The following is a 24,354-nucleotide window of genomic DNA, read 5'->3' as shown; positions in this document are numbered from 1 at the left end:
CCCGAGATTTCTTTTCAGCCAAACCCGAAGTTCAAGTTTCGTCAGTTCAGACAGGACCGTTTTGGAAAATTCCTCGAAATCGAAGAACAACAACTCCACATATCTCGTCGAAAGACTGCGTGTGCATCCATTCTCCGACGGCGCAAGACCACGTGATCGTGACGCATGACAGCGCGCATGCGCTGTACGGTCGATAAAGTCCCGCTGGTCCCGTCACTGGTTGACCGCTCAGCTGTTTCTGTTTACTAAACAAAGGAGCCAGTCGAACGCTGGATGGCGGACAGTGCGTTGGCGCGCGACGCCGCTCTTCCGTTCGAGAGATCGACGACGTAGGTTCGCGCGACGCTGTGAAGCCTCCGCGCGAAGAGGCCTCGCTCTTTCTCTCTCTCCCTCTCTCACCTGGCAGGACTTGGAATGCGAAGGAGGAGATAAGCGTGCGCGACCACTGTGGCGTTGCCTCCGACGAGGAGCACGGCGAGTACGTGAGAGGCGGCCCGAGAGGAGAGCGAAGGGCGGCGCGCAAACAGTGAGTAAAAATAAAAGCGACGTGTCCAGGGCCAAGCTGGACGGCCGCCCATCCGCCTGGTCCTTGACACGATTCCTGAGGTGTGTCGGATTTTTATCCGGGATGCTCGCGGAAGTCGTCTCGATAATGCGCGACCGACGGCGTTTAGACGGCCCAAAGGGCCGCCGCTCTCTCGCTCTTAGCGCCGCGCGCTCGAACGAAGGCCGCTTGGATATGGATCCGACGACTGTTGATATCTACCGACGCATGTGTAATGGATGAGCTTCGCGTGGGATCCCCGCGACTCGTTTCTTGCACTCGCGCGTCATCTGAATGGCGGCGACCTTACGGACTTTCGTAGGAAGCCATCGGATCTCTCTCTCTCGACGTCCGTCGAGCGGTATCGGCGATTAAATCTAATTGCAAGATGGTGTCGGGAAACGACGCGGAGTTCACCTTCTTACCGCCGGGCCGCTTCGATTTAACGTCAACAGCTCTCTTCGTTGCTGTCAGCTGACGGCGGGCGACAAAAAGTAAAATTTCGTATGATATTTGCGTGAGATGTGGAAAATAGACAATCACGCGGTATCTGTGGTTCGCGAGAGAGAGAGACGTTCCGCTGATTACGCGATGTCCGTCGGTCCCCGTTGGACGCCGTTGCACTTTAGCGACTTGCGCAACTTTCAAGCGAACGCGTTTACCAGTAAAAGCGTCGTCTCTCTCTAAGCGCTCGTTCATCGGTTATGTAATCGGATTTCGACGTGTCAACGGTGCCCTCCGCACCAGTCGTTTGATTGTCCGACAAACTTTACGACTGTGTTTTTGTGGGAGGGTACGTATTCCCTCATCCTTGGTAATTGATGAATCGCAAGGTTGAAATTGATGAGACATCCATTGTGCGTAAATTTCGTACAGCTCGGTCATGATGACTTGTTCAAGTATAACGCTGCAATTGTTGTACAATTTTTTATTGGAAGAACATATATGCTGCCAAAACATTTGTTAAGGATGTATACAGGTACTCCAAGTCAAAATGTAGAAAACCCTCTGGGAAAATGGCGGTAATTAATGATCTGTAGTGTCAAACGTGACGACAACAGCCTGTTTGCAGGTGTAATATAATATAGAAAATTCGAATTTGCGAAATTCCGTTTTACGAAATTTCGTGATACGGCTAAAGAAACTTCGCGACATTTTCGATCGTCACGTAGATCGACGCATCGATGGCCCCGCGTAATACGGTATCTACACCGTAACGTAACGTAGTCGGAGTTGTGTTCGTCGCGATGTATTGCGTTCTAGTGAACGGCCCATCCGGTATACACCAGGTGTTCCAGAACTACTACGCAGCATTTCAGATACAAATAGCAGAGTGAGAAGAATAACGATTGTTTCTCGCAGGCGAAACTCGGCACGCGCGTATCTTTTTAGAAATCAATAGAATCTCGACGAGAGAGAGACGAATTAAATTCTCAGTCGTGTGAGCAGTCGGCAGGATCTCGTCAAGGTTTCATCGCGAAAATGTCGTATCGCGTATTAAAGACTAACATCACGTCAGTCGCGACGCATAAATCGCTGTCTTTTCCTTGAGAGGTTGCTTTGATATTCATTGAGAAATCTGCGACGTCTGAAAAATTGCGCAGTGTATTTGTGACACTGTATACCTCTCTCTCTCTCTCTCGTCGGTGCCACTTTCTCACACACACGCATCGATTTAATTGCTGTGCACCGATGCGGGACGCGGTTTAGGAGTCGAGAAACGGACAAAGAGAGAGAGAGAGAGTACATTATCTGATTATACGTATTGAATATTTTTCCACGTTGAACACTCCTATGAGATAAGCGCAATCGTCGCTTATCAATCATCGCCTCTGTATAGTCGATAATATCGAAACTCGCGCGAACATCAAAGGGATGTTCGGTGATCCTTTTCGCGAATTTCGTATGATTTATAGCGGCGAAGGTGTCAACGATCGAATCTGCGGGCTTTACAGTCGCTATGCAAAGCTGTAGACGAGGCGCGGCAGATATATAGATATATCGGTACGTGCATTCACAATGCTCTCTCGGGTGGCAAGCGCGCAATAACCTTGAGCAAGTGAGTAATATTCCGCGACTTGGCAGCATTTGCGCAGCGGCGACTTTCGTCAATGTTTCTTCATAGGTTTTTATTACGAAGCGGCAGCAAAGTGCCGTCACGCTCCGCTCCGTTTGGCGCTTTTGGTTCCCATTTTGCGGTCGGTGAAAGGACAACGGAAAGCTCTAATCTCGTCTGTTCTTAGCCTTTGGATGTGCGCTTGAATATATCGCGCGAAAGAGGATTCCAGACAGCTTTAGGCGACTTGTTCCCTCATTTAAAATCGCGCCTTTTGGAAAATTTGGAAAGACGATTCGCAGTGCCAAGCCGGGGAAGCGTATTTATTTATCTTTCGCTCGCTCGCTCGCTTTACGAGTCGGAAGGTCAGCCGCATCTTTTCCGTGTGACCCACTGCGCCGTCATATATTTAGCGTTGCGATACGGGACAGCTGGTAGGTTCATTTGACACCGTCGCGACTCAGCTGATTGTTACCGCCGCACCCTCGCTGAGTTTTGCACTAACGAGGGGAACGAGCGCTCTTTTTACTCGCGCAAAAATTACGAATTATCGGCCGTTTGGCATTTCCCTCGCCTCGCTTCCACAATGGTCATAACGCAAACGTTAGAATCTCAGAAATCTCGAGACACAAGCAGCGTGAAATTACACGAATGTAGAGAGTGAACGTCGGTGCTACTACTATTGTACTCCACTTACGGTTTCCGTAAGTCGTTTAGATCCGCGTTCACTCTTGCTTTTCCATTTTGTCGCGATCACGGTTTCGCGGGCGGGCTCAGCTGAAATTTGATTTCGCGGCAAATTTTGTCGCTTCCTGCAAACTCGATACAACTTTCCCCGTCTTTCCACTCGCACTGTTTGATCACGCTTATTTTCGCTTGTACGAAAGACTCGGTTAATGCGTTCCAATCAGGCGCATCATGCTCGGTTATTCGTGCATGATGATTGTTGAGAGACCACGCTTGCAGTCACAATGCACAAATATTTAGAAGCGATGCATTCCCTACCAGGTATAATAATATCAGAAATTATTTCTCAATATTCGCGAATGCTGCTTTGGGACGAATGAATGACACGGTCCTGAATTATGCCCCAGAGGACGGCACGACACTTTGACGTTGATATTATCGGAGCTTCTCGCGAAAATTGCCTCGCACGAGCGTGCGGACTTTCGCGACTCCCTATATCGCGTCGATATCGCAACGCTCCTCTGTCACGACTCCAACGCGGTGCAATGCACGGGTTCTGCTAGGCTTCTCGCTCGCTGGAGAAAGTTAATTTCGCATGGCCGTTGAACCGATATCGCTATTACGTAGGGGAAGCGGAGAGCAAAGCATGGACGGTTAGGCCAATTTTCTAGGCCAGCCCGATCTTATTTGATCCTACCGACGCCACTGGATCGAAACTAGCGCATCCCGAATTAACCGATCTGCGTTCGTTGCTTTTGTTTCGCAGCGAATTCCCTCGTAGGATAAATCATCGGCATCCTCTAAAGAGTCCGAAATACGCGCGATGTAACGTAACGTCGATGTAATATCTTTCTTATGTAAACGCAATTTGGCGCGCATCCAGCGAGCGGCTTTTTACATTACGTCTCTCGTTGAATCAACGCTTCTACTGGCTTTTCTTTTTTTAGCGCACCTCGGAAATCGCTGCACGGTAAACAGTTTTGTGTTAAAAACGGTCCACTGAAATTTTATATTACTTTAACGCGGAGAATGTCTTAGAAAGTATACAAATATTTTCTAATACATTAAAAAAAAAAACATGTATTTTTTAACACATCCCACCATGCTCAAGGTAATACAAAATTTTAACAGAAAATCTATTACTCTCATCTCGCAGTCGTTGTTTGTCCCGAGGATTCGAACGAGAGAAATCATTTGTTTCATCCGCGAGATGTCGATATTCTCCCGTTATACTTTCGCAGACGTCACTCTCTTCGGTCGCACTTAATAACAATGGGAGTGCGTTCAATTGTACACATTATAGTCAGGTATGCATCGTGTTGTGACACGTGGAAGATGGTTTGTATGGCAGCCGTCATGCATAGTGAAGACGCAACCGTATATAGCGCGTGTAGAAAGACATTTATCACTGATTGAAGATGTGGTAATCCGGCTACGTATTAATAATCGTACCGTGCAATAGATCGGAAAGCTCGTCCACGGCGAAGCCGCCTTTTACTCATCGACGTACGCACGAATCTTCCATGTGTTCGAGAAATCGCGACTTTCGCGGAAAGTTGGAATATCTTTTCGCCGTAAATGTGACATTAAATGAATAACTTGCACGTGGAAAAAAAAACAATTCCGTCGATGCAACTGAATTTGCCTAGGAATCAGATGACTGAACTCGTTGGTAAGGATGGGAAGATTCCCGCTCGATCAATTGCTCCCAGTTTTCTCAATCGAATTCAAGTTTTCATTTCTCATCGGCGGGTTTTCATCTATTCAATTGCAGGAACAGAGTTTTGCCTTTACTTTCCGTGTGTGAAGATTCAAGCGACTTTGAGAAACAGTTCGGCGAAAATGACCATTTGCAACGGTGAGAATGAAAAGTTGGTGGAGGTATCAAAGCGAAGGCTTTTTCGTGCACTGTGCTCTTCCATCGATTTTTCTCAATCGACACGAAGTGTCCGCCGGGGTTCTTTCTCTTCGGCCGCGTGGGCGACGCTATGCGCGATCACGAGGAATCGTTTTGTCGACCGCTAAAGAACCGGTACCGGTTCTCAGTCGTTGCACAAAAAGACAATGGCGTGACCTTAACGAATATGGTGAAACCAGATTCAACTTGTGTGTCTCGAGGATGACCGGCTCGAAGGTTTTTCCTTCCTTTTCTACGTCAGTCGCGATTTGGCCGGATGTCGTGTTTATCAATCTTCGCGCACGTCCCGAGCAATGGTTTAAAAATAAATCAAACACGTGGATAATATCATCTTTCTCCCTCCAATTGCCGACTTTTCTCCGATATTTTCAGAAAATGAGAGAAACGTCCGAGATTTGATTATACGGTCGCACTATGTATCAATGTAATCGAAAAGGATGCTTCGAGCATCAAATGACTATGTCGCCGGGAGAAAGGCAGAACGAGAGCAGCGGACGTCCCTTCTAATAGTTAGACGCTTTCTATAGATTTGGTAATAACCGGTTATTCGATAATAACACGGAGATTAGAAGTTGCGTAAAAATAAGTGAAACGATGAGCTTACGACGAACTTGCAGAATGCTGTAAAAATGCCGTCGTTGCTGGAAGCCTTGGAGCTGAAGTACGGCAGCTCGACGACCGACTGCTCGTTGACAGACGACGAAGCCGAGTCCGGCTCGCCCAAGGCCGCCCTGTCTGTCAGCATTTTCATCCCCAAAAAGTCACCCCGGCACACTGTGCCGGCGTTGCTGGTGCTTCAGGACTGCGACATCGAGTCGGCGGGCAACGACGCCGAGAAGCTCCGCAGCAAGTGCAAGAACGTCGAAGAGCTTGATCTGGCGCAGAACAAGCTGTCGCAATGGACGGAGGTCTTCGGTATCTTGCAGCACATGCCCAAGATCAAGTTTTTGAATTTAAGCTTCAACTGTCTGGCGGAGGTGTTGGAAATCAAGCACGGTAATTACGATCTTCTGAGGAATCTCGTGCTGAACGGCACCAGAGTGTCCTGGTCGACGGTGCAAGGACTGATACGGCTCCTGCGCAATCTGGAGGAGCTCCATCTGTCTTTGAACGAGTACAAAACGGTGGACCTGGATTACCAGAAGCCGGAGAATCCGGCGCTGAAGAAGCTGCATTTCACCGGTAATCCGGTGGAAGTCTGGAACGAGATATCAAAGTTGGGGTAAGGATTGATTGGCTTTTCGATAACATATTTTCCCAGAGAATAATCTGTTTGATACAACGCGAAAAGATACGTAGGTTGTTAGTTTGTGTTGAAATGTGGCGTTCCTTCAGGTATGCTTTCCCGAATCTGAAGAGCCTCGTCTTGGCCGAGTGTCCGATCAGATCGCTCGCTCTGGAGGAGAATCGGAATTTGCCGAACGAGGACAGCCGCCGGGCGATGGAGGAGGGTCACGACAGCGAAAACATGAATCATTTAGAAGCGGATGAGCACACGGACGAGAAGGGAAATAGGATATTCGAGAGCAAGGTTAACTACGACAGATCCGAGTCGGAATCGGAGTCCTGTGGAACGACCATCAAGTCTTCCCACGATCCCTTTAGGATGCTAAGGTTCTTGAATGTGAACGGCACACTGTTGTCAACCTGGGACGACGTTGAGAGGCTCGCTAGGTTTCCCGCGCTTAAATCGCTCAGGATTCAAGGATGTCCGCTTTTCGAGGTGAGAGCGGTCTTCCCTTTAGAGGATTAAAGGTCGGGAAGCATTAACTCGCATCCAGTGGGAAACATTTTAATCGACGTACTCGTTCATGCACTCGACTCGCTGACAGTCTAAAAGACACGCGTTTAATTCCCCATGCTGAGCAACCGAGATATCTTTTCGCATACGGAGTCTTGGCACGCTCTCTCAACTAGCTTTATAGATTAATGCAACGTGTGGAAAACAACTTCTTGGAATCGATATAATATTTATGTCACACACTTTCGAGAACTCTCGTATTATTGTGATTTTAATATCAGCAGAACGTGCGAGACGCCTTATTCTTAACAAAGAATTCTTTGCTTGTCAAATGTTATCTGATTATATGAGTTTGTTAAATTGTGTCATTGAAATCATCTCGTTTGTATCAATTTTTTTATTTGAACCTCTCTCTCTCTCTCTCTCTCTCTCGATGAAGAAACATATGTACATTTTGATTTATTGTCTCTAACAAGTATGTATTAAGATATCGTTATTTGCGTTCTGTAAAGATGCTTAACATTTCCCAGAGCCCTCGAGAATACACGGAACACGAAAGGCGGCAGCTGCTAATAGCTCGACTGCCAAACGTCGAGACTTTGAACGGCGGCGGCGTGATATCGTCTCAAGAGCGCGAGGACGCCGAGAGAGCCTTCATACGTTATTACATGGATAAACCGGAAGCTGATCGGCCAGAAAGGTGAGTCTCGACATTCCGAACTTTTTCCCTCGATGAACAAGCACCGCACAGACGATTCGTGTCTTTAAGGTGCGATTCCTCTATGAATGCAAGTTGTCCTCCGTTACGGTTCCAACTTTGCCCGAGTCTATTAGACTCTATTCTCGTTTCATGGTCGCCATGTTATTGCCTTGCGGTAAAACCCAACTTGACCCTCTTCTTCGATTTTCAGGTATTCCGAGCTCGTGGCTATTCATGGAAAATTGGACCCCCTGGTGAATGTTGACCTAACACCAGAGAAAAGGGTCAAGGTCACTTTCACGTATGGGGATCTCGTTGAGGTATTTCATTTCTCATCAAGTTTTGCGACGAGATATGTCGTTAAAATTGTCCCAATCACGAATAATGGGCCAACTTCAACAAGCTGTAAAATAAGTTACGACAAAAATGATTGTATCGGTACAGTAGTAGATTGTGTATCAATACCGTTGAAGTTTGCCTATTTTTCGTGATTAAGAAGTGATATTTTTATTTTTATGCATTTATATTAATGGTTAGTTGTAACGCATTAAGTAATTGCGCGTTGATTATAAATTAACCAAGTTCGATATTTTCAGGTACGGTCGGTAGATGTATATAGAACAGTTTTCGAATTGAAAACCAAATTGGAAAGCATGGTGAAGATACCTGCTAATAGAATGAGACTTTTCTATGTTGATCAGGTGAGCTATGTTCTATATTAGTAAAATGATTTTAATATTGTTCGCAGAATATTTGCTTTCACAAATCCTATAAGAAATCCGAAATTTCGATATAAATCCTTCCGAACAATCCCCTTATCCTCACCCGCATGGTCACTTAGAACTCGTAATTATCCGAGGTATCCATGGTACAAGGTATGCAAAAAGATTGTTTAACATATATTTAAAGTTTCGCGTAGATTATGAAGGATGTCTAATAAATATATAGACTGTTGTGTGCCAATGTTGAAGAAACGAATGAATCCATAATATTTCAGGAAATGAAAGCGCAATATGGTCCGGAGGAAATGCTGTACCCTAACAAGCAACTCTATCGATACAATATCAGGAACGGCGACGAGATTATCATCGACAGCAAACTGAATCGATTCGTATCAACGTCTTCAGGTACATCTTCCATTCGTTCCTGAAGAAGATCGACAAGTGGATCGAGCGGTATCGAAGAAATCCGATGTGCACTTCGGTCTCCACTTATCGATGCGACGATCGGAATCGTCAACGAATAATGATAAAGAGAAATATTGATGGAAATCCAATAATTTATCAGACGTGAGGACACCGAGTGTTTCCTTATGGAATGAACGGACACGCGAGGAAGCGCGCATTTTGTCTGACAATCGTTACGGATTGTCGCGATTAATACGATCGAGTCGTCAACGACGCTATAGCTAATTATTTCTTCGTATAACAAACTCATCCAAGCCTCGACGTATAACTTAAACTGTTACTAACGAGCTCATAGGGGATAATTGTGTACGTACATATTACGTATACGCGCATACAGACGCATTTAGATGAGTAGATAGCTGTCGATTTATCAGTTTTTCGAGTGTAGCGATACTCTCGTCTGTCTTATAAGGGAGTAAAATGTAACGGGGAGAGCAGAATTGTAAATAGCGAATTTCGATTTCCAGCCAAATTCGATGCAATTACGAAGGTAACGGAGAGTTTACTTGATTTCACCGATGCTCGACGAAAGTGGACTTGACCGATCATGCGGTGCGCTCGTCGAGGCTGCTATGACGAAAAGAATGAGATATTTTTGTAGATCGCGAGCAGGTATCGTTGAACGAACGAGTTTTGTTGGGCAATGATAAAAGTGTACAACGCGCAATTATATTTCCGTCGCGCGTATTCGCGATAGATATAAACGCGCTCCTTCGCAAAGTGTCATCCACTTGTACGCGTTGATCTCTCTTTACTTTCCGAAGGTACATTCTTTCTCGTGCAAGCGAAATTACAAACGCGCCATCAACCATTTTTTCCGCTCTGTAAAAACGTGACGGCAGATCTGCGATAGTACGCAAGAGTTTTGTCAATCTGAAGATGCGCGCACTCGTCTGTGTGTGCACTTGCAAATGTTCAATCCCTTCTAGATTTAAGGCATTGGATTGTTGTACGAGTGGACGTTCATTTCGTAATACGTTGAGAAAACGGAAGGGCTAACAACAATTTTAAACGCGATGCGATAAAAGGCGGCCGTTTGTACAATTCGTGCGCTCGAGCTCTCGTAATGATTTCGTATCTATCTTCACAACCTTTTCCCGAATATGCTACAAGTATCCGTCGTTGCATTTACAACTTGTCTCGATTTAAGACTCGAACGAAAAGAATTCAAGTAGAACGTTGCGTTGCTTCGTCATCGCCATGCCATCGAGCTGAACCGTTAGAGAGAGAGTACATCAGGTTTCGATTTCTTTGCTCACAAGCAACGAAGCTTGAAGAGTCACTTAGTGCCTGCCTTTTACTAGCGTAATTCGGATACTTCTAACACTGCCCTGTGCATTTCGGGATAAGGCTCTCTAACGAGAAACACACTGCAGTATGAAAGCGCAGCACCGGAAGCCAAAATCTTTCTCGACTATTGCCAGTGGGACGGAAAGGTCCTTGTTGTGTTGTTGGATGCGAATATTTTTCGAATCTTTTTATTTATGATATATCGAGAGAAAGAGAAAGGATATTAATTAATGGGGATCCTTGCTGCTTCGGCTAGGCCGTTTCACGAAGAAAGAACATCGCGATGATAGTCGGGAAAAATATTGTCGACTGTTGGTGCGCGTCCTGTTGCAGCGTACGCGACGCGTTTGGTCGATGTAAACAACGAAAAGGAAAATCAATCGCGAAGAAGGGCAAGGACGGACCGGCGGTGGAATCCTGCGCCGTATGTGTCTAGTCTCGGCATTACTCTCATTTTATATAAAAACGATTCTTCTTTTGTGCTGGCGCAAATGTACGTACTAACGAAATAAATCGTTTATACGATGTAGTAAGTCGCTCTTTATTCCTCATCCTTCGACGACACTTGATTAACTCCGCGCGATTAACAATCGCTCCTAAATCACTGTCACAAACAATGACAGTGCATACAGAATGTGCTCACAAGTTGGGCGAAAAAATTCGCTTCTGTTTGATCTGCTCGGACTAACTTTCGCTAGACTACATTTATTTATTAAAACTATATTTATATTATATGTACAATAATGATATAAAATAAGCATCGTAAATATGAAACTCGCTAGAATTTTGGTGGCTGTACGCCACGGTGAATTTAACAACCGGGCGTAATATCGAAGCAAAGTTCACGAATGAACAAAGGTGTATAATACACGAGTGTGTTTATTCACACCATAGACGACGTTGATTTATATTAAACGCTATCACAATAGATTCTCTGTCCGCCCGCTTTATCGGATATATTGAAATATATCTGACCGACAAACGCTGAAGCTACTTAAAATTAATCACGCCACGCTGGCGCGCGAGATACCGCACATCTATACATAAAACTTGACGATTTTGTATGTACATAAGTACAAGCTAGACTCGTAATGGAAAACGTGAATCAATCAATCGTTTCAGCTGGATATGTCATGAAGGCATAAAGCTAGATCTACATTTGGTCCGATCATTCGTAAATCCAATATTCGAAAATATTTCAGCTATCCGACTTAAGCGACTGTCAAACATGGCCGTGCGATGTAATTTCGAAGTGAGATTGTAGGAGGAGAGAGTAGTACGATCAAAGAGACGTTGTTAAGTACAATTGTACATATACGAGTTCCAATTCGCAGGTATTGTACTCTGAATAATCCTAAGGATTATTTCTCCTGTTACTTTTTCAGCGACAGTTATGGAGACTAAAAAATGTAGTCTTATTTGTACTTACTTCTCTAGGGTAGCATTATCGTGTTAATTTAATTTAATAATAAAGTACATTTTTATTTATTTATTGCACTATACCATTAATGGGGAAATATTCAAAGGATAATTGCGCCACTTCCTGCCTGTAAGCGCGACTTTGCCAACCGCATGCGTGGTAGAAAAATATAGAGACGATAGAAGTGACGTGAATCAACGCTCGGGAAACGTCGCCTCGCGGTTTTGATCTGCAATTCCTTATACGGTCACGTCGTAAAACGTTTCGACGTCTTAGAACTGGATAACGATTTTTCGACGCACCCTACCGTGTTTGTCGTTGCGACGAGACTGCTCGCAGCGAGAGAGTACGTCTCGTGTGTAAGTACTATTGCTCGAGCAGAGAGATTTGCTCGTGTGCTTCACCGTCGGAAATGTTGAACGATTCGATTCTCTTTCCGGGATGAGTTATCCTTTTTTGTCATAGCTTCGTATGCTTCACACTGTCTGTCCAGTAATTCTGTATTGTCATCGCCTCTAGCGAATTTAGGAACGAGTCGTTATCCAAACTGTACATCTCCTCGGAGTTATCCTGTGAACAAAGGAGGCATTACATAACAATCTCATTCGCGAAATGGGATCTTTTACTCGAATTAAAGAACTCTTAGTTTCACGAAAACATAGAATAGGCAATGGGTTTTCATATTGTATCTGGACGATTATCGTGAGCCTGCCACAACACTTTTTCATGTTTTCCAGACGACATGAACAATCGTTAATGTTTAGAAGCAGGAAAGGTATTATTAAAGGCGGCTTACGAGTTTTGTAACATAATACAGGCCAAAGGAATTGAGGAAAATTAAAAATTCCACGTTTCTTATATCTTTCTCTGACTTTTTCTCCGGTTTTCCAGGTCTGTGGCAAGCCTGATCGTTAATTGACCGCCTACGTAACAATACTAACACGAATGGTGGAATCGTCGATGTAGCCGGAGCTATCGGGATTGCTGCATTTATCGCTGTTCAACGTTTGCGGAGGATTCAAGTACTTGCGTCTGAAAAACAAAAGAAGACGCGGTTAATGAATGCACGCTTAACAGGAGCAATTGCATTACGAGTCCATTACCTGTACATAATGAATCCAAGACTACCCATTGTACTGAGCAGGGCCACAGTCGCTAAACAACTGCCTGTAATAGCGGCTATATCCGCGGCGGATCTCGTCGAGCCTTGCTTGGCGCTGTCATTACCGGCATCGTAATCGGAAGGCTGATTGTCTCCTTGATCTCTCTGGAAGGGCTTCGCGATGAAAGTGTTCCTCGCTCTGCTCGAACGAGTGGATTCGCTCACGCCAACTGCACGAAGAATTTCGCCCGAGATATATTAAATCAACCATGCTGTGCTCGCATGAAACTAGAGCGAATTGTTCTTTAAAATGTACTCAGGGGAGTTGATACCTTCGAGGATAGACGCCGCTGTGGCGAAATGCTGCGTCTGGGCCACCTCGATCTCGACGTCGTCCTCGGATCGATTGAACGTCCTGATCGCGGCGTTACCGCCGACCGACGTTACGAGAGCGGATCTCGTCCGATTCAGCATCAGATCCGACATCTCTTCCTGGAGAGGTAGCACCGTGAGATCCTCGACCTCCTCGTTCCTGCCGCTCGACTGGTTCCTCTCCTCCTGATCGTACTTCGATCTACCCGACTTGTTCGTCGTCAGGATCCACGTGACTTTGCTGTCCTTCTTCGTGGTCGAATTTCTAATCCTCTCGATGTTCTCGGCGGCGCGCTGCGTAGTGGGCTCGGAGGTATTTCCACGTTCCAACGGTGCCGAGGTGACGGGTTGCCTGTCCAACACGACCGCCGTGTTCGTCTGCGGATAAAGACCGATGGCCTTGGCGACGCGGAAGCTCGCTCTCGGCGACTCGGAGGTATCTTCGGAGGTCGGAGACGGCTGGTTGATGGGGCCCGATGTGGTGGACGGCAGGGGACTCCCGAGAATCACTGCGCGAAAGGATGATTATTAAATTGTGTACACATCGAAGCTTTCTCCTTTCGCTCGAAAATGTCATGCAGCATGTTGAAGATAAATTCTCTAGCAACTTCACCTGGTTCTCTTTATTCATTTAAAGACGCAACGTGTGACTAATAAAAGACGATTACTGGCGGTAATAACGGAACGTATGTATGTGTGAAACGGGTTTACCGTGTTAATGTGTTAAAATGTCCGACGAGAGGTCTGACTCACCGAGAAATTGCGCGGTAACCCAGAACCAATGCATCCACCAATGTAGCGTCATTGCGTCATCTGGGTGTATCTGCAAATATGAATGCCAATCTATGTGTACCAACAACGAGGACAATTAATCGAATGCATTAAACGAAAATAGCGGGTTCGATCATCACGTCACTGAGAGGAAGAAATATTTTTGAAAAAACCGGTAAGCTGAGTAATCTGCGGCCGGTCCACTTGCTTAATCGTGAGTCATTGTGACCGGAGGAATTTTTAAAGCGAGATATACCGGCGACTCCCGCTTCCAAGTAAACGATTGCGAGGTAGCCGGCGAAAAAGAAATACCGTAAAACGCCCTTGATACTGAAATCACACATATCATCTTTATTCGCCGGGTAAAATTTATTGCATGGAGAAAGAAAAATTGCTTGAATTAACCAAACGCGGTTTCGACGAAACAGAAATTTCTCACATATCGAATTCGGTTATAAAAACCAGAAATTCCGTTTCCTTCAACCAAAACGGGCTTCGTTTAATTCAACCGTGTGGATCCGAAATGTTTATATATTATATCCGAACACAGAGAGAGAGAGAGAGAGAGAGAGAGAGACATTCGCCAAATTCCTCAGCATGCATTCAACGCTCGTACTTACACGGCCAGCAAAGAGAGTCGGTCGTTTCGATAAATTCAAACTCAAGCGCGCACTTGCGATTATTGCCTGCAAGTGCGGCAGCATATGTTAAAAACAAAGCAGATGAAAGGAATGAGGCCAAATTTCCGGTTAGAGAAACACCGTACGATGTATCGCTCAAACACGCAAGTAACGTACACTAGGCTTGTAGTGTACACGGAGGAAGATTTCTTAATAAAATTCACTTAATTGAAAAAATCAATCTTTTTTAAAACGGAGTAAATAAACGTTCGATTCAACAAATAGGATTATTTGGTTTCTCGAACAATAAATATCTTTACGTCAAACAACATACTCCATTTTCTTTCAAACACCTATCATCCTCATCAAACAACATGGTTTACTCTAATAAAATAACAATATTCTCACTGAAACAAAATAATATTTGATATTAAATGGTGTTTTTTACGTTAAATAAATCCAAGTCACATAAAGACATCTTTTTTTGGCGTGCAAGATTCTTCGATTAAATTAACACAAATAGAAAGGGGACAACAATTTCACACTAATTTCATTTCCACGTTAAAGGCAAGATGGGAAATGAATGAATCATTTGTGAAATTAAACTCGATAGAGGGATCGTAGTGAACTTACTTATGCGCCAGCCCCGCGAACTTTGTACACGCGCAAAACGTAGCGGAAAGATGCGATACGTTGAACAGCAGGATATAGTGCGACGGTCACGCTCTGTTGGCTACAACCAGTTGCAACTCGCGACGTGACGCGAATAGTATTCCGTGGCGTTATCCAAGGATCGACCGTCGCTATTTTTCACTTATACTTAACAGAAAGAAACACGCGATTTATACGATATCGGCATACGTTGAAAAAAAGAATTTCACCAGCCAAGATAGACTGGAGGTCGATTTCACGTGTTTCTTCCTCTAATAGGGAACAAAGGCATCAGCGCGTGAAAGAGAATTCTCCGGGAGAGTTAACCCTCGGATTTTGAGGTGAAAAAATCTCGACAGCACCCTACCTACGTTCGGACAAAGTGCCACACGATCGTAGAATTAAGGAGCGTGCGAGACATACTCGGTGTACAGTTAGCCAAGCCGGTCATGCTCCCCCGGTTGTAACCAGTCGCACCTTTGCGCGGCTCGGTGGTGAGCCCAAGTCGAAAGAACCGGCCATTGCAATGTTCTCAAATTCAAACTTAATAATGAACAAAAGACTCTTTTCGGGAGACGGTAGGTCCCCTACCTGCCTTGACAACGCATTCTTCGCCGAATGACTTGATTCTCCGTACGCACACAGACGACGGACTAAAGAACGACGAAAGATTGGAGATTTTTCTCTTTAGAGTTATTCAAACGAAATTTTCCAATTAACGCCGATATACTCGCTCTCTCAGGTCGAATTAGTTATTGAAAATGTGATTAGCTAATGGAATATTCATTGTAAATCGCTGTTATGCGTTTCCTAACAAAAATCTATATACATATACGCACATTTAGCGTAATTCGTACGGCAACAGAGCCAGAAATCTCGGGTCGGGTCCCATCAAGGTAATACAATATAAATTAAATCAAATCGACGTAAATAAGGAAAATCATCACTGAAGAATCTATGTGATTAAAAAGTAATAATAAACGATATCTTTTCTTATCGTTTTTGACTGATTTACAGTGTTATATTTACAACTATCAGTGACTACGCTGTCATTTTAAAACGTATAAGCGTATAATTCGGCTCTTTTTACATGTTTCGCGTCGTTAACTAAATTAATCAAATTAAGTTTAATCGTTGTATTGAATTGACACGTATTAAAGTGCGTTGTGATTTATATGGCAAGAAACATATAAAAAGAGCCAAATTACACGTTTATGCATCTAAAAAATAACATATTTGCAATGATATCGCTTTTTAGTGATAATATACTGATTGCGTTTTAGAAAGTGGATTAGGGAGCACACACATGTGTACCAGTAAGGATAATATTCGACAAATGCGCGTCAGCTGGACGGTTGTTTAGCAAAAATTACAGTTTACCGGGTTTACGGGCCGGTGTTAGCGACGACGGTTGTTGCTGAAACCGTTGGTTTCCGCAAATAAGACTGGTTACGCCGACGCCTCTGCGAATTTACACGGATTAAATCCAGTTCATAACCGCTGCATATTACGTCGCGTTCCATTTCGTTTCGAGATCCAAAAGATAACGCATAAATAATACTACTGGGTCGCATTAACACGTCGATACGATCTATCCCTTCGTACGAAACAATTAGTGCGCGCGAAGCGTGATTCGCAGGCACGACCGACGACCCCGCTCGCACCGTAAAGCGCGCGTACAGCGCAAGAGAGAAAGAGAGAGAGAGAGAAAAAAAGCGCATTACGTAACATCGTTTCCGCATGTTGAGCCTCGCCCTACTTCGCTTTTAGACCGAAAGGACGCGAAATGTATTTAATTAAGCGAACGCGCATCTCATTGTTGGCATTAACCTCGATTGATTGCGCGTAAATCCCCGACGTGGAAAATGAGACACGCACCAGCCTTCAAACGAATAATTGCACACACGCGGCGGACTGTAGAAATTCCACACGGATAAAACACGGAAAAGCCGTGTTGTCAATCATCACTTATCCGCGAGAGTTTTGAAAACAAAGAAATTAGCGCGGATACGCCGAATTCGAGACGTCCACCTTCCCATACGTACGATTCGTTCTACTTAGTTTTCAGACCAAAGAGCGTAATTGATTTAATGAATTCGCTGCTATTGCGTGCCGCTGCTTTACATGCTCCTCGTGAAAGCTCGTAAAAAAAATTGGCCGCTTTGCGGCCCGTTGAGGTTCAACAACCGTCGTCGTGACGAACGATCGGCAACTAGTGCCGCAAACTTCTCCGAGCGGGATATACCGCGTTTGATATCCGTTTAAATGTAGAATTCGAGTTTGCAAGTAAAAGTAAATTTTTATCGATCTATGTGCCAACGGATGCAATTTATCATCATCGTTGTATTACGTAATCGCGCCACGTAGCCGTGTCAATCGTATAATTAAAAGCCTCCCGTGACAACAATTTGTGCAAACCTTGATTTTGACGTTCGCGTGACATTGTATCTATCGACGATGGAAAATCCGATAGACTCGGCTTCCGTCTCACGATTTCCAGAACGGAGGCAAGAAAGCAAAGTGCGACAGGTTGCGATCGTCGGAGCAGGACGACGTAAGAAACGCGATCTCCGTCGCGATAAAAAGCGGCGTGTCGAGTGGAAACCCGTTTCTTCGCACTTGATTCACTTTCCGTGTATATCCCGGGCGAAGGTTAGTCCGACGTTCGATACTCAACAACAACGCTCGAATTACATCAGAGTGTGTCTCGTTAATTACACCTGCTCGCCTTCCATTCGTCATTGGCAGCTCGCGGCTTATCGTTCGAGAGGAGGGACTAACGAGGAGAGCGAACGTGAATTACGCAGCCCCTCAAAACTAATGGCCGTGAACTGATTACTCGGCTCTTCACCTCCCCGTTTTTCCATCGTCTCGGAAATTCTACTCCGTGATTTTAAGTGTTATGTTTTTTTTATCGAACGGCAATCAGTCTAACCACAGCTGCGCGAGATGTTTTCCCGTCGCCGGAGCGTGCTACTTCACACGATCTCAATTATTAATCACTTGTTCGGCTCCGAGAAAATTATCATTCGATTTCACTGAACGAAGGATTTCTCATTCTTCAGTCTCTTCCGTACAATTCTCGATATGCTACGTGGAAAAAACGAGAATTAAACATAGTTGCAAGAGCTCGTGTTTTCTCCTCGTGTAATCTATTTAGATTGTCGAGCAATTGTCCGCTTAAAAACACAGGCGGAATCGAATTAGGATTCAGTCAAGCCGAAAGTAATCGCGCGACGGTATGCAGAAAGAATGAACGTCGCGCGTTTAAAGGCGGCCTCTCCGGGCGAATTTAGGCGGCAACAGCTGCGCGATCGTTTCCGATATTATATTCACGATATAAACTTTCACACACACGAGTGCGATCGCAATCTAATTTCCTCCGGTGTAGTTTCACCGTATTTCGGAACGCGGTCCCGATTGTGGAACAACGAGATCGTCTTTCTGCCCAATTAATCTTACGTAAAAGTGTATCACACGTGAGAATCTCGGCCACGAGCGGGCGAATCTGGCGCAATTTAAAGCCTCAGTTGATAATACCACCCGTCGCGTTAAACGACGGGATTTTCCAAACTTTCAAGTAATATCCGCGACTTTACCCCTCGAAATTCCACGGAGATTAAACCGCGAAACTTGCTTATTATCTGTCAAGAATCGATCTCAGCCGCGACAGATTTTCAGACGGTCTGACCTATTCCTCGTTTCACGCCGCGAAACGTATTCTTAGAGCCATCCATTGTTTCTCGCGCTTTTTCTCTCCTCCTCGCGGGAGAATAGTTTTTAGCTCACTGCCCGCGCTTCCTCTCTCGTACACCCTCGCGATTGACGCTTTCACTTTGATCGGTATCACTTCTACAAGACTTCTACGACGAATACTCTTGGAGGGATACTCTTCTTTTTTCACGATACCTATTATCGAGATAGTGGAAATAATTTGTCTTTTAAAGCCGTAACGAGCGACGCTTGCGTTTGAATTATTGCTTCAGGAGGAATTCCTGTGAAAACAAAGATTGAAGTTGAACGTGCGAATTCGCTTCCTAGCGATCCGTCAAATAAAACGTATCAACAATTATTCGCGGGAGATACATCCGGCAGATTAAACTGGCATCGTTCGTGAAAGGAAGAAAGTGAAGATGAAATCCTCGACGGTAATTATATTCGTATCGATCCCCCCACGAAAGTGGGACTCGGGAACTAGCTGCGCTACTCATCCGGCCGATCATGAATTTTTCTCCTTTACACGATCGTGTCGACGGGATCGTCGATTCGCGCGGACTTCTATCTAATCTGATCGATTATTCGCCCCATGAAATTGCTGTAGTACACTCTATTTCCGAGAATATTATACAGTTAATTACACGAGCCTAATTGACACTGAGTGCGGAACGGGCTGACGAAGTACTTTGATACATATCGATTATGCTACTTCGACGTAGTGACCGACCCTTTACTTCGCGCGCCTCGTAATTTGTACGAACGATCGTACGTCTCTACTGTTTTTAATGAAAATTGTCGAGACACGACAAGTTGATCCCTTTCGGAAATGACAGGAAAATATGGGGCATGGTATGTAGAAGTAGTAACTATAGACTTGAACGTATAAGAGAGAGAGAGGCGAGTCAACGTGTTAATTTTGTTATGTCACATGAAAGTTTAATAATTGTTAATTATGAAAGCGTATTAATGAATGTTTCAATTAATACAAAGTTTCGCTAAGCCTTTTTCTCAGCGTCTTACATCACATTCCGCTCGTTGAATATGTTTCTCTGTCGTTGCATTAACGACGCACTTCGCTCGTGATTTGTTCTCCAACAGATGGACTTGACAGTCGATAACGATACGATCCCGCTGCCGGGAGAGCAATCGCGGTGTCAATTTATTGATATTCGTCGTAAAAACAACGTCGTTTTAATTAGTCAGCTCGTAGGAATCCTGCTTACAGAGCAACAACGCAATAAAAGATGACTCGTTATCGTTACTTAACCGACGTTTAAGTGATATTACCTCGACACGACGAGCGCGCTCCGAGATATATTTCATTATACGGGGAGAAACCCCGCGTTGGATATATAATTTGCCGTATTGTGCTCGCGAATCTCTCTGGCTTCGCGTGGGTAATAAGTTGTAGTGCATATACTATTTTTCACGAGAGCGAAAGCTTCTACGTATAGCTCGCCACTAGTCACGCATGCGTTGTTGCAAAACTAGCGAAAGTTAAGATTCGCTTTCGTAGCCATTTATTGTAAGTAAGTCCGATCTAATTATAAACGTGTAAAGGGACTAGTACTGCACTTTTGCACCAATCTACGGCGATTCTTCTCTTTCTCCCCTCGCAAAATAACGGAAGAAAGTTGATAGACACATTGCATCCGTCTACTTTGTTTATACGTCAGTCTATTCAATTACTACCCTCTCTCCGCGACAAAGCTTAATGTGACTCGAAATCGGCTTGGCCGTAATACTCGACGGACCACCCGGATTACCGCCTCGGTAGGTCACGAAGGATATCTTTTAATCAACAACGCGACATCATATATACACGCACATCTGTTTTCGTCTCTCTCATGCCCTAATGCTCAACGAGTACAATAACGGCTTAGGTAAAACCTTCTCGCGCACCGATATTTCGAAACGATAAAGGCGCTATTGCGAGAGAAAGAGAACGGCTGATTGTTTTTCTCGACGGTAACCATTGCGCGCGAAGAAAAGCCGAGATAACCGAAAGAAACTTCCGTTTAAACGCACATCCATCCACGATAACACTGTATTGTGATAAAGAAGCCGCAGATAAGCGGATCGTCGGACTTTGAATGGATGCCCGTCTATGCTAATATTCATTTGGTCCCGTGACAAAAAAGTTCGTTTCTCTACATTGTAGGAAGAGATTTGTTGACGCGCGGGGAAGAGGCTCCTCCTCCTTTCACTTAACTACATTTCCTCGATAGCGACCCAGCGGTCAGCGAATATCACGTTCCAGTTGTACACGCACGAAGGGAATAGGGACTTCCTGTGCGGAAATTCGCTACCCTCAACGGAAGCCTGAATAATTATTCGCCGTGACGTTTCACGCGAAATATTAAGTCGAATCTTTCTCTCAGATACATTACTTTACGTCTTATTCGTGTTATCAAAGTGGAAAATGCGGAAATTTCGCAAATGTTGCGAGCATGCACTTTGAAACGTGAGAAACAAAAGAAAAAAAGAAATGAGGAAGTAGACGCCGCGTCTGGTCGGCACGCCAAGAACGTGGACTATTTCTGGACATTCCCCGGAGGACACGTTGCGAAAAATTTAGTTCCTGGTTGTGCTGAATTTAGACGCGCGCTCCAATGCACCGCGATTGTCCTCGACTCTCCTCCTCATCGCCGCCTCTTTGTCTGTTGAAGCGAATTACAACGATTGCTATGTTATATTTGCGCGTGCGCGCCTGCCTCTCTTCGCTGCGTTGATATTTGCGCGCTATTTCGTCCATTATGTCGCGCAATCTTTTTCAATGATAGATCCCGAGATTTGTCAAGATGCAATCAATCAAAAATAAAAAAATCGATCCTGCCAGGATTCGAACCTGGAATCTTCTGATCCGTAGTCAGACGCGTTATCCGTTGCGCCACAGGACCACCTTACCGCGAAACCGTTCAAACGTTGTATTGTCGTGCGCAAGAATCAAAAAAGAATCTGTTGCAACAGCTACGTAAATAACTTTATGTTCGAAATAGACGAGAAAGGGTGCTCTGACAGTGGTTATCGATAACTTGCAAATTATACGTTATTCGTCTATAAATAATTGCAGATTTCGCAAACGAATGAGACGAAATATCCGTCCCATTGAAAATTGTCCCGTTTAATTCGGGATACTTTGCACGAAATATTAATACGCGCGTATAAGAATGAAACGACCGGATGTCCTACTTTACAAGGACGAGTTCTCTCTCTTGAAGCGTCCTTGAACGTTCGCGTAAAAAAAGCTTTTTTCCTTTTTTTTTGACCTATACTTTCGTATTTACAACAAAAGTTGACACGTATGAACTGTGCTTGAAAGCTGAGCTGTCGTAACTGTATGCAAAATTCTGAATAAAATACATTCGGTTCTTCTCACCGCGCAAGACTTCAAAAGGAGCATGTATCTCCGTAATTTCATTATGCGCACTGCGCTTGCCTGTTCTTCCGGGCAGGAGCGAAATATTTCACGGACACGTTGAATTGCAGCAGCGCATCGATCTTTGGGCAAACGTTTTCGCGGCGTTCACATAAAACGTCGTTCAGCGAGACGTGTCAATAACGCACGGCCAATCGCGAAATTTCCTGTTCAAGTTCTAGCTCTCGTATTTTTAAAGCCGCACGACAGCTCTTCTATTCAATTATTTCGCTTCGATTCAGCATATAATCTCAACGTATATTACGTTCTCCGATAAATGAAAGGAAAAAAAGTCAAGTGGAAAGAGACAACTATAATGAAGGTGACGTCATTTCTTTCTAATGAGTCCCCGAATAATATTCCATTAGCATTCGCGATTGTACGTACAAGTTCTATTATCGGCGATTTTATAAGGTTTTCTTATAAACAAGATAAAATGAAATTTTATCAATTAGCTGATATTGAAGATATACGAAGATAGCACTTATCGGAAATAACATACGGGCTGGTATTGTTTCGTAACTCATTTTTATGTATCAGTGACGATTCGTACACGTTCTTGAAGTTCTCGATAGCCGTGTTCAACACGTGTCATGTTTTTTAACAAACGTGCACATCCGTCGACAATCAATACGCGACAATGTAAATTTCAGAGAATAATTCCCGACATAATGGAAAACAAAGCCCGTAAAGCGTCGTTTCAATATTTATAGGATGTTTAAACGGACTCCGTTATTTCGCTAAAAGGGCAAATTTCGTTGAAACACAAAATCACAATCGGAGAATCCGATATTACAAGTTCATGGCAAATAAGGGATGTAGATTCTAAATTCTGATTTTATTGTTAATTTAGATTATCTCAACCTCTCAGGGTGACTTTGATCAAATTCTGATCAAGCCAATCGACGGTTAACTCAGTCGGTAGAGTGGTCAACATGGAAAATAAGAGACAATTTGTTTCTAAAACGAGTAGAAAAATTCTCTTGTTTTTTTTTTTCTTTATAATCTCCATATTTAAAAGTCGCTATCAAAGTAGCACGCGCGCGCATTAACTGCTTTGCTAACAGAATGATTAATTTTCTGAACATTACTGGACGACAAATTATATAATTAGAAATGACAATTTTGCCGGTTAATCACTGGTTAGCTTAATTTGTTGAAAGTCGAGCTACGGGTGTTAGAATAGTCGCATCTCAAGCCGCCCGTCCGAAATATTGACCTCCGCACTTTGTTGTTATTACTCTCTGACATGCCAAGTACTAAAAAGCGTGCCGATTACGTAGATTCCACGAGGAAAAGTTCATGTAACGAGGACAATATTCGCGGAGAAACTCTAGTTTTCTGCTCTTTATGTAAGATATTCGAAGCAGCGCGTTGTTTCGCCGCGTGCATAAGCGTGAGTCGATAAGCGCGCGACGATATTTACGTCGGTATGTCACGTTGACAGGAAGCGCACCGCGACGCGAAAGTAGAGCGAACAACCGATCGCGTATCGATGAGTGCGAAATTATACTTACGATTAGCTCCGGGAAATTGTCAGCCCGTCGATCGTCCGAGATCGGGAGGGTGTTCGATCCGACTGGTCACACTGGCTGGATGTTATTGTACCGATGAAAGAAACGCGAGTTCGACACGCCGATCGACGGTTCCACGAGTTTGCCGCGAGTGTCGACGCGAGTCACATGGATCACATTATTGCGTGCGTCCCGTTCAGAAAATCGCGAGCGTGCTCGAAACACGCCGCAAACCGTCGCGAACCGCCATCACACTCGCCATTTTGGTTTACACTGACTGCCGTCTCGCTCGACGAGAAGTATCTTGCGCTCGGTGCGCGTGCGCGCGACAGGTGGCTGCCCGGGAGTCACGCTCTCCCCTCTTGCGAAACGCGCGCGATCTACCTTGCCGAGGGACTCCGAGCGCCGCTGAGTATTTATCGGTTAAGAACGCCAAATTTAGCCAATTTCATCTGTTCACAAATCAATCGTCGCGATCAACATTTCTTCAATTTCAACGAATTCGCCTTATCAATTAGCATTTTTCCAAATAAAGCTAATACATCGTTAGCAATTGTAGATAATATGCCGCTCTCTTTATCTTAGTGTTTTCTGACTAATCAGGAATAGATAATTAACTAGAGGAGAATCACGGAAAAGAGGACGC

General features: G+C 44.5%; 2 protein-coding genes and 1 non-coding gene across 4 annotated transcripts; 1 reads left to right on the top strand and 2 right to left on the bottom strand.

Annotated features, from left to right (window-relative positions):
• The first annotated feature begins 240 nt into the window (after nucleotides 1-240).
• Nucleotides 241-10,652, top strand: LOC106747722 (tubulin-specific chaperone cofactor E-like protein). 2 transcript variants are annotated; one of them, XM_014625557.1, is made up of 8 exons: nucleotides 241-526; nucleotides 5,578-5,737; nucleotides 5,823-6,427; nucleotides 6,541-6,928; nucleotides 7,477-7,646; nucleotides 7,858-7,966; nucleotides 8,243-8,347; nucleotides 8,644-10,652. In XM_014625557.1, exons 3-8 carry the CDS (start codon nucleotides 5,835-5,837, stop codon nucleotides 8,794-8,796), a joined length of 1,518 nt encoding a protein of 505 aa, XP_014481043.1. In that variant the 5' UTR covers nucleotides 241-526; nucleotides 5,578-5,737; nucleotides 5,823-5,834; the 3' UTR covers nucleotides 8,797-10,652. The 2 variants fall into 2 exon arrangements, with proteins under 2 accessions (XP_014481043.1, XP_014481042.1); XM_014625556.1 differs by lacking the exon at nucleotides 5,578-5,737.
• A 156-nt stretch (nucleotides 10,653-10,808) lies between these two features.
• Nucleotides 10,809-23,980, bottom strand: LOC106747723. Its single transcript, XM_014625558.1, has 6 exons — nucleotides 23,712-23,980; nucleotides 13,771-13,840; nucleotides 12,978-13,526; nucleotides 12,647-12,875; nucleotides 12,485-12,575; nucleotides 10,809-12,113 (listed from the first exon to the last, which is right to left on the bottom strand). The coding sequence occupies exons 2-6, from the start codon at nucleotides 13,820-13,822 to the stop codon at nucleotides 12,003-12,005; spliced, it is 1,032 nt and encodes a 343-aa protein (XP_014481044.1). The 5' UTR covers nucleotides 13,823-13,840; nucleotides 23,712-23,980; the 3' UTR covers nucleotides 10,809-12,002.
• On the bottom strand, nucleotides 21,604-21,676 carry Trnar-acg. The gene has a single exon. It is a non-coding gene; the product is annotated as a tRNA-Arg (tRNA).
• Nucleotides 23,981-24,354: the final 374 nt, after the last annotated feature.

Source organism: Dinoponera quadriceps, unplaced genomic scaffold (assembly GCF_001313825.1).
Source record: "Dinoponera quadriceps isolate SergipeBrazil2010 unplaced genomic scaffold, ASM131382v1 scaffold1395, whole genome shotgun sequence".
In the NCBI taxonomy this organism is placed as follows: domain Eukaryota; kingdom Metazoa; phylum Arthropoda; class Insecta; order Hymenoptera; family Formicidae; genus Dinoponera; species Dinoponera quadriceps.
The sequence above is the reverse complement of the archived record's forward strand: the minus strand, read 5'-3'. Positions and strand labels throughout refer to the sequence as shown.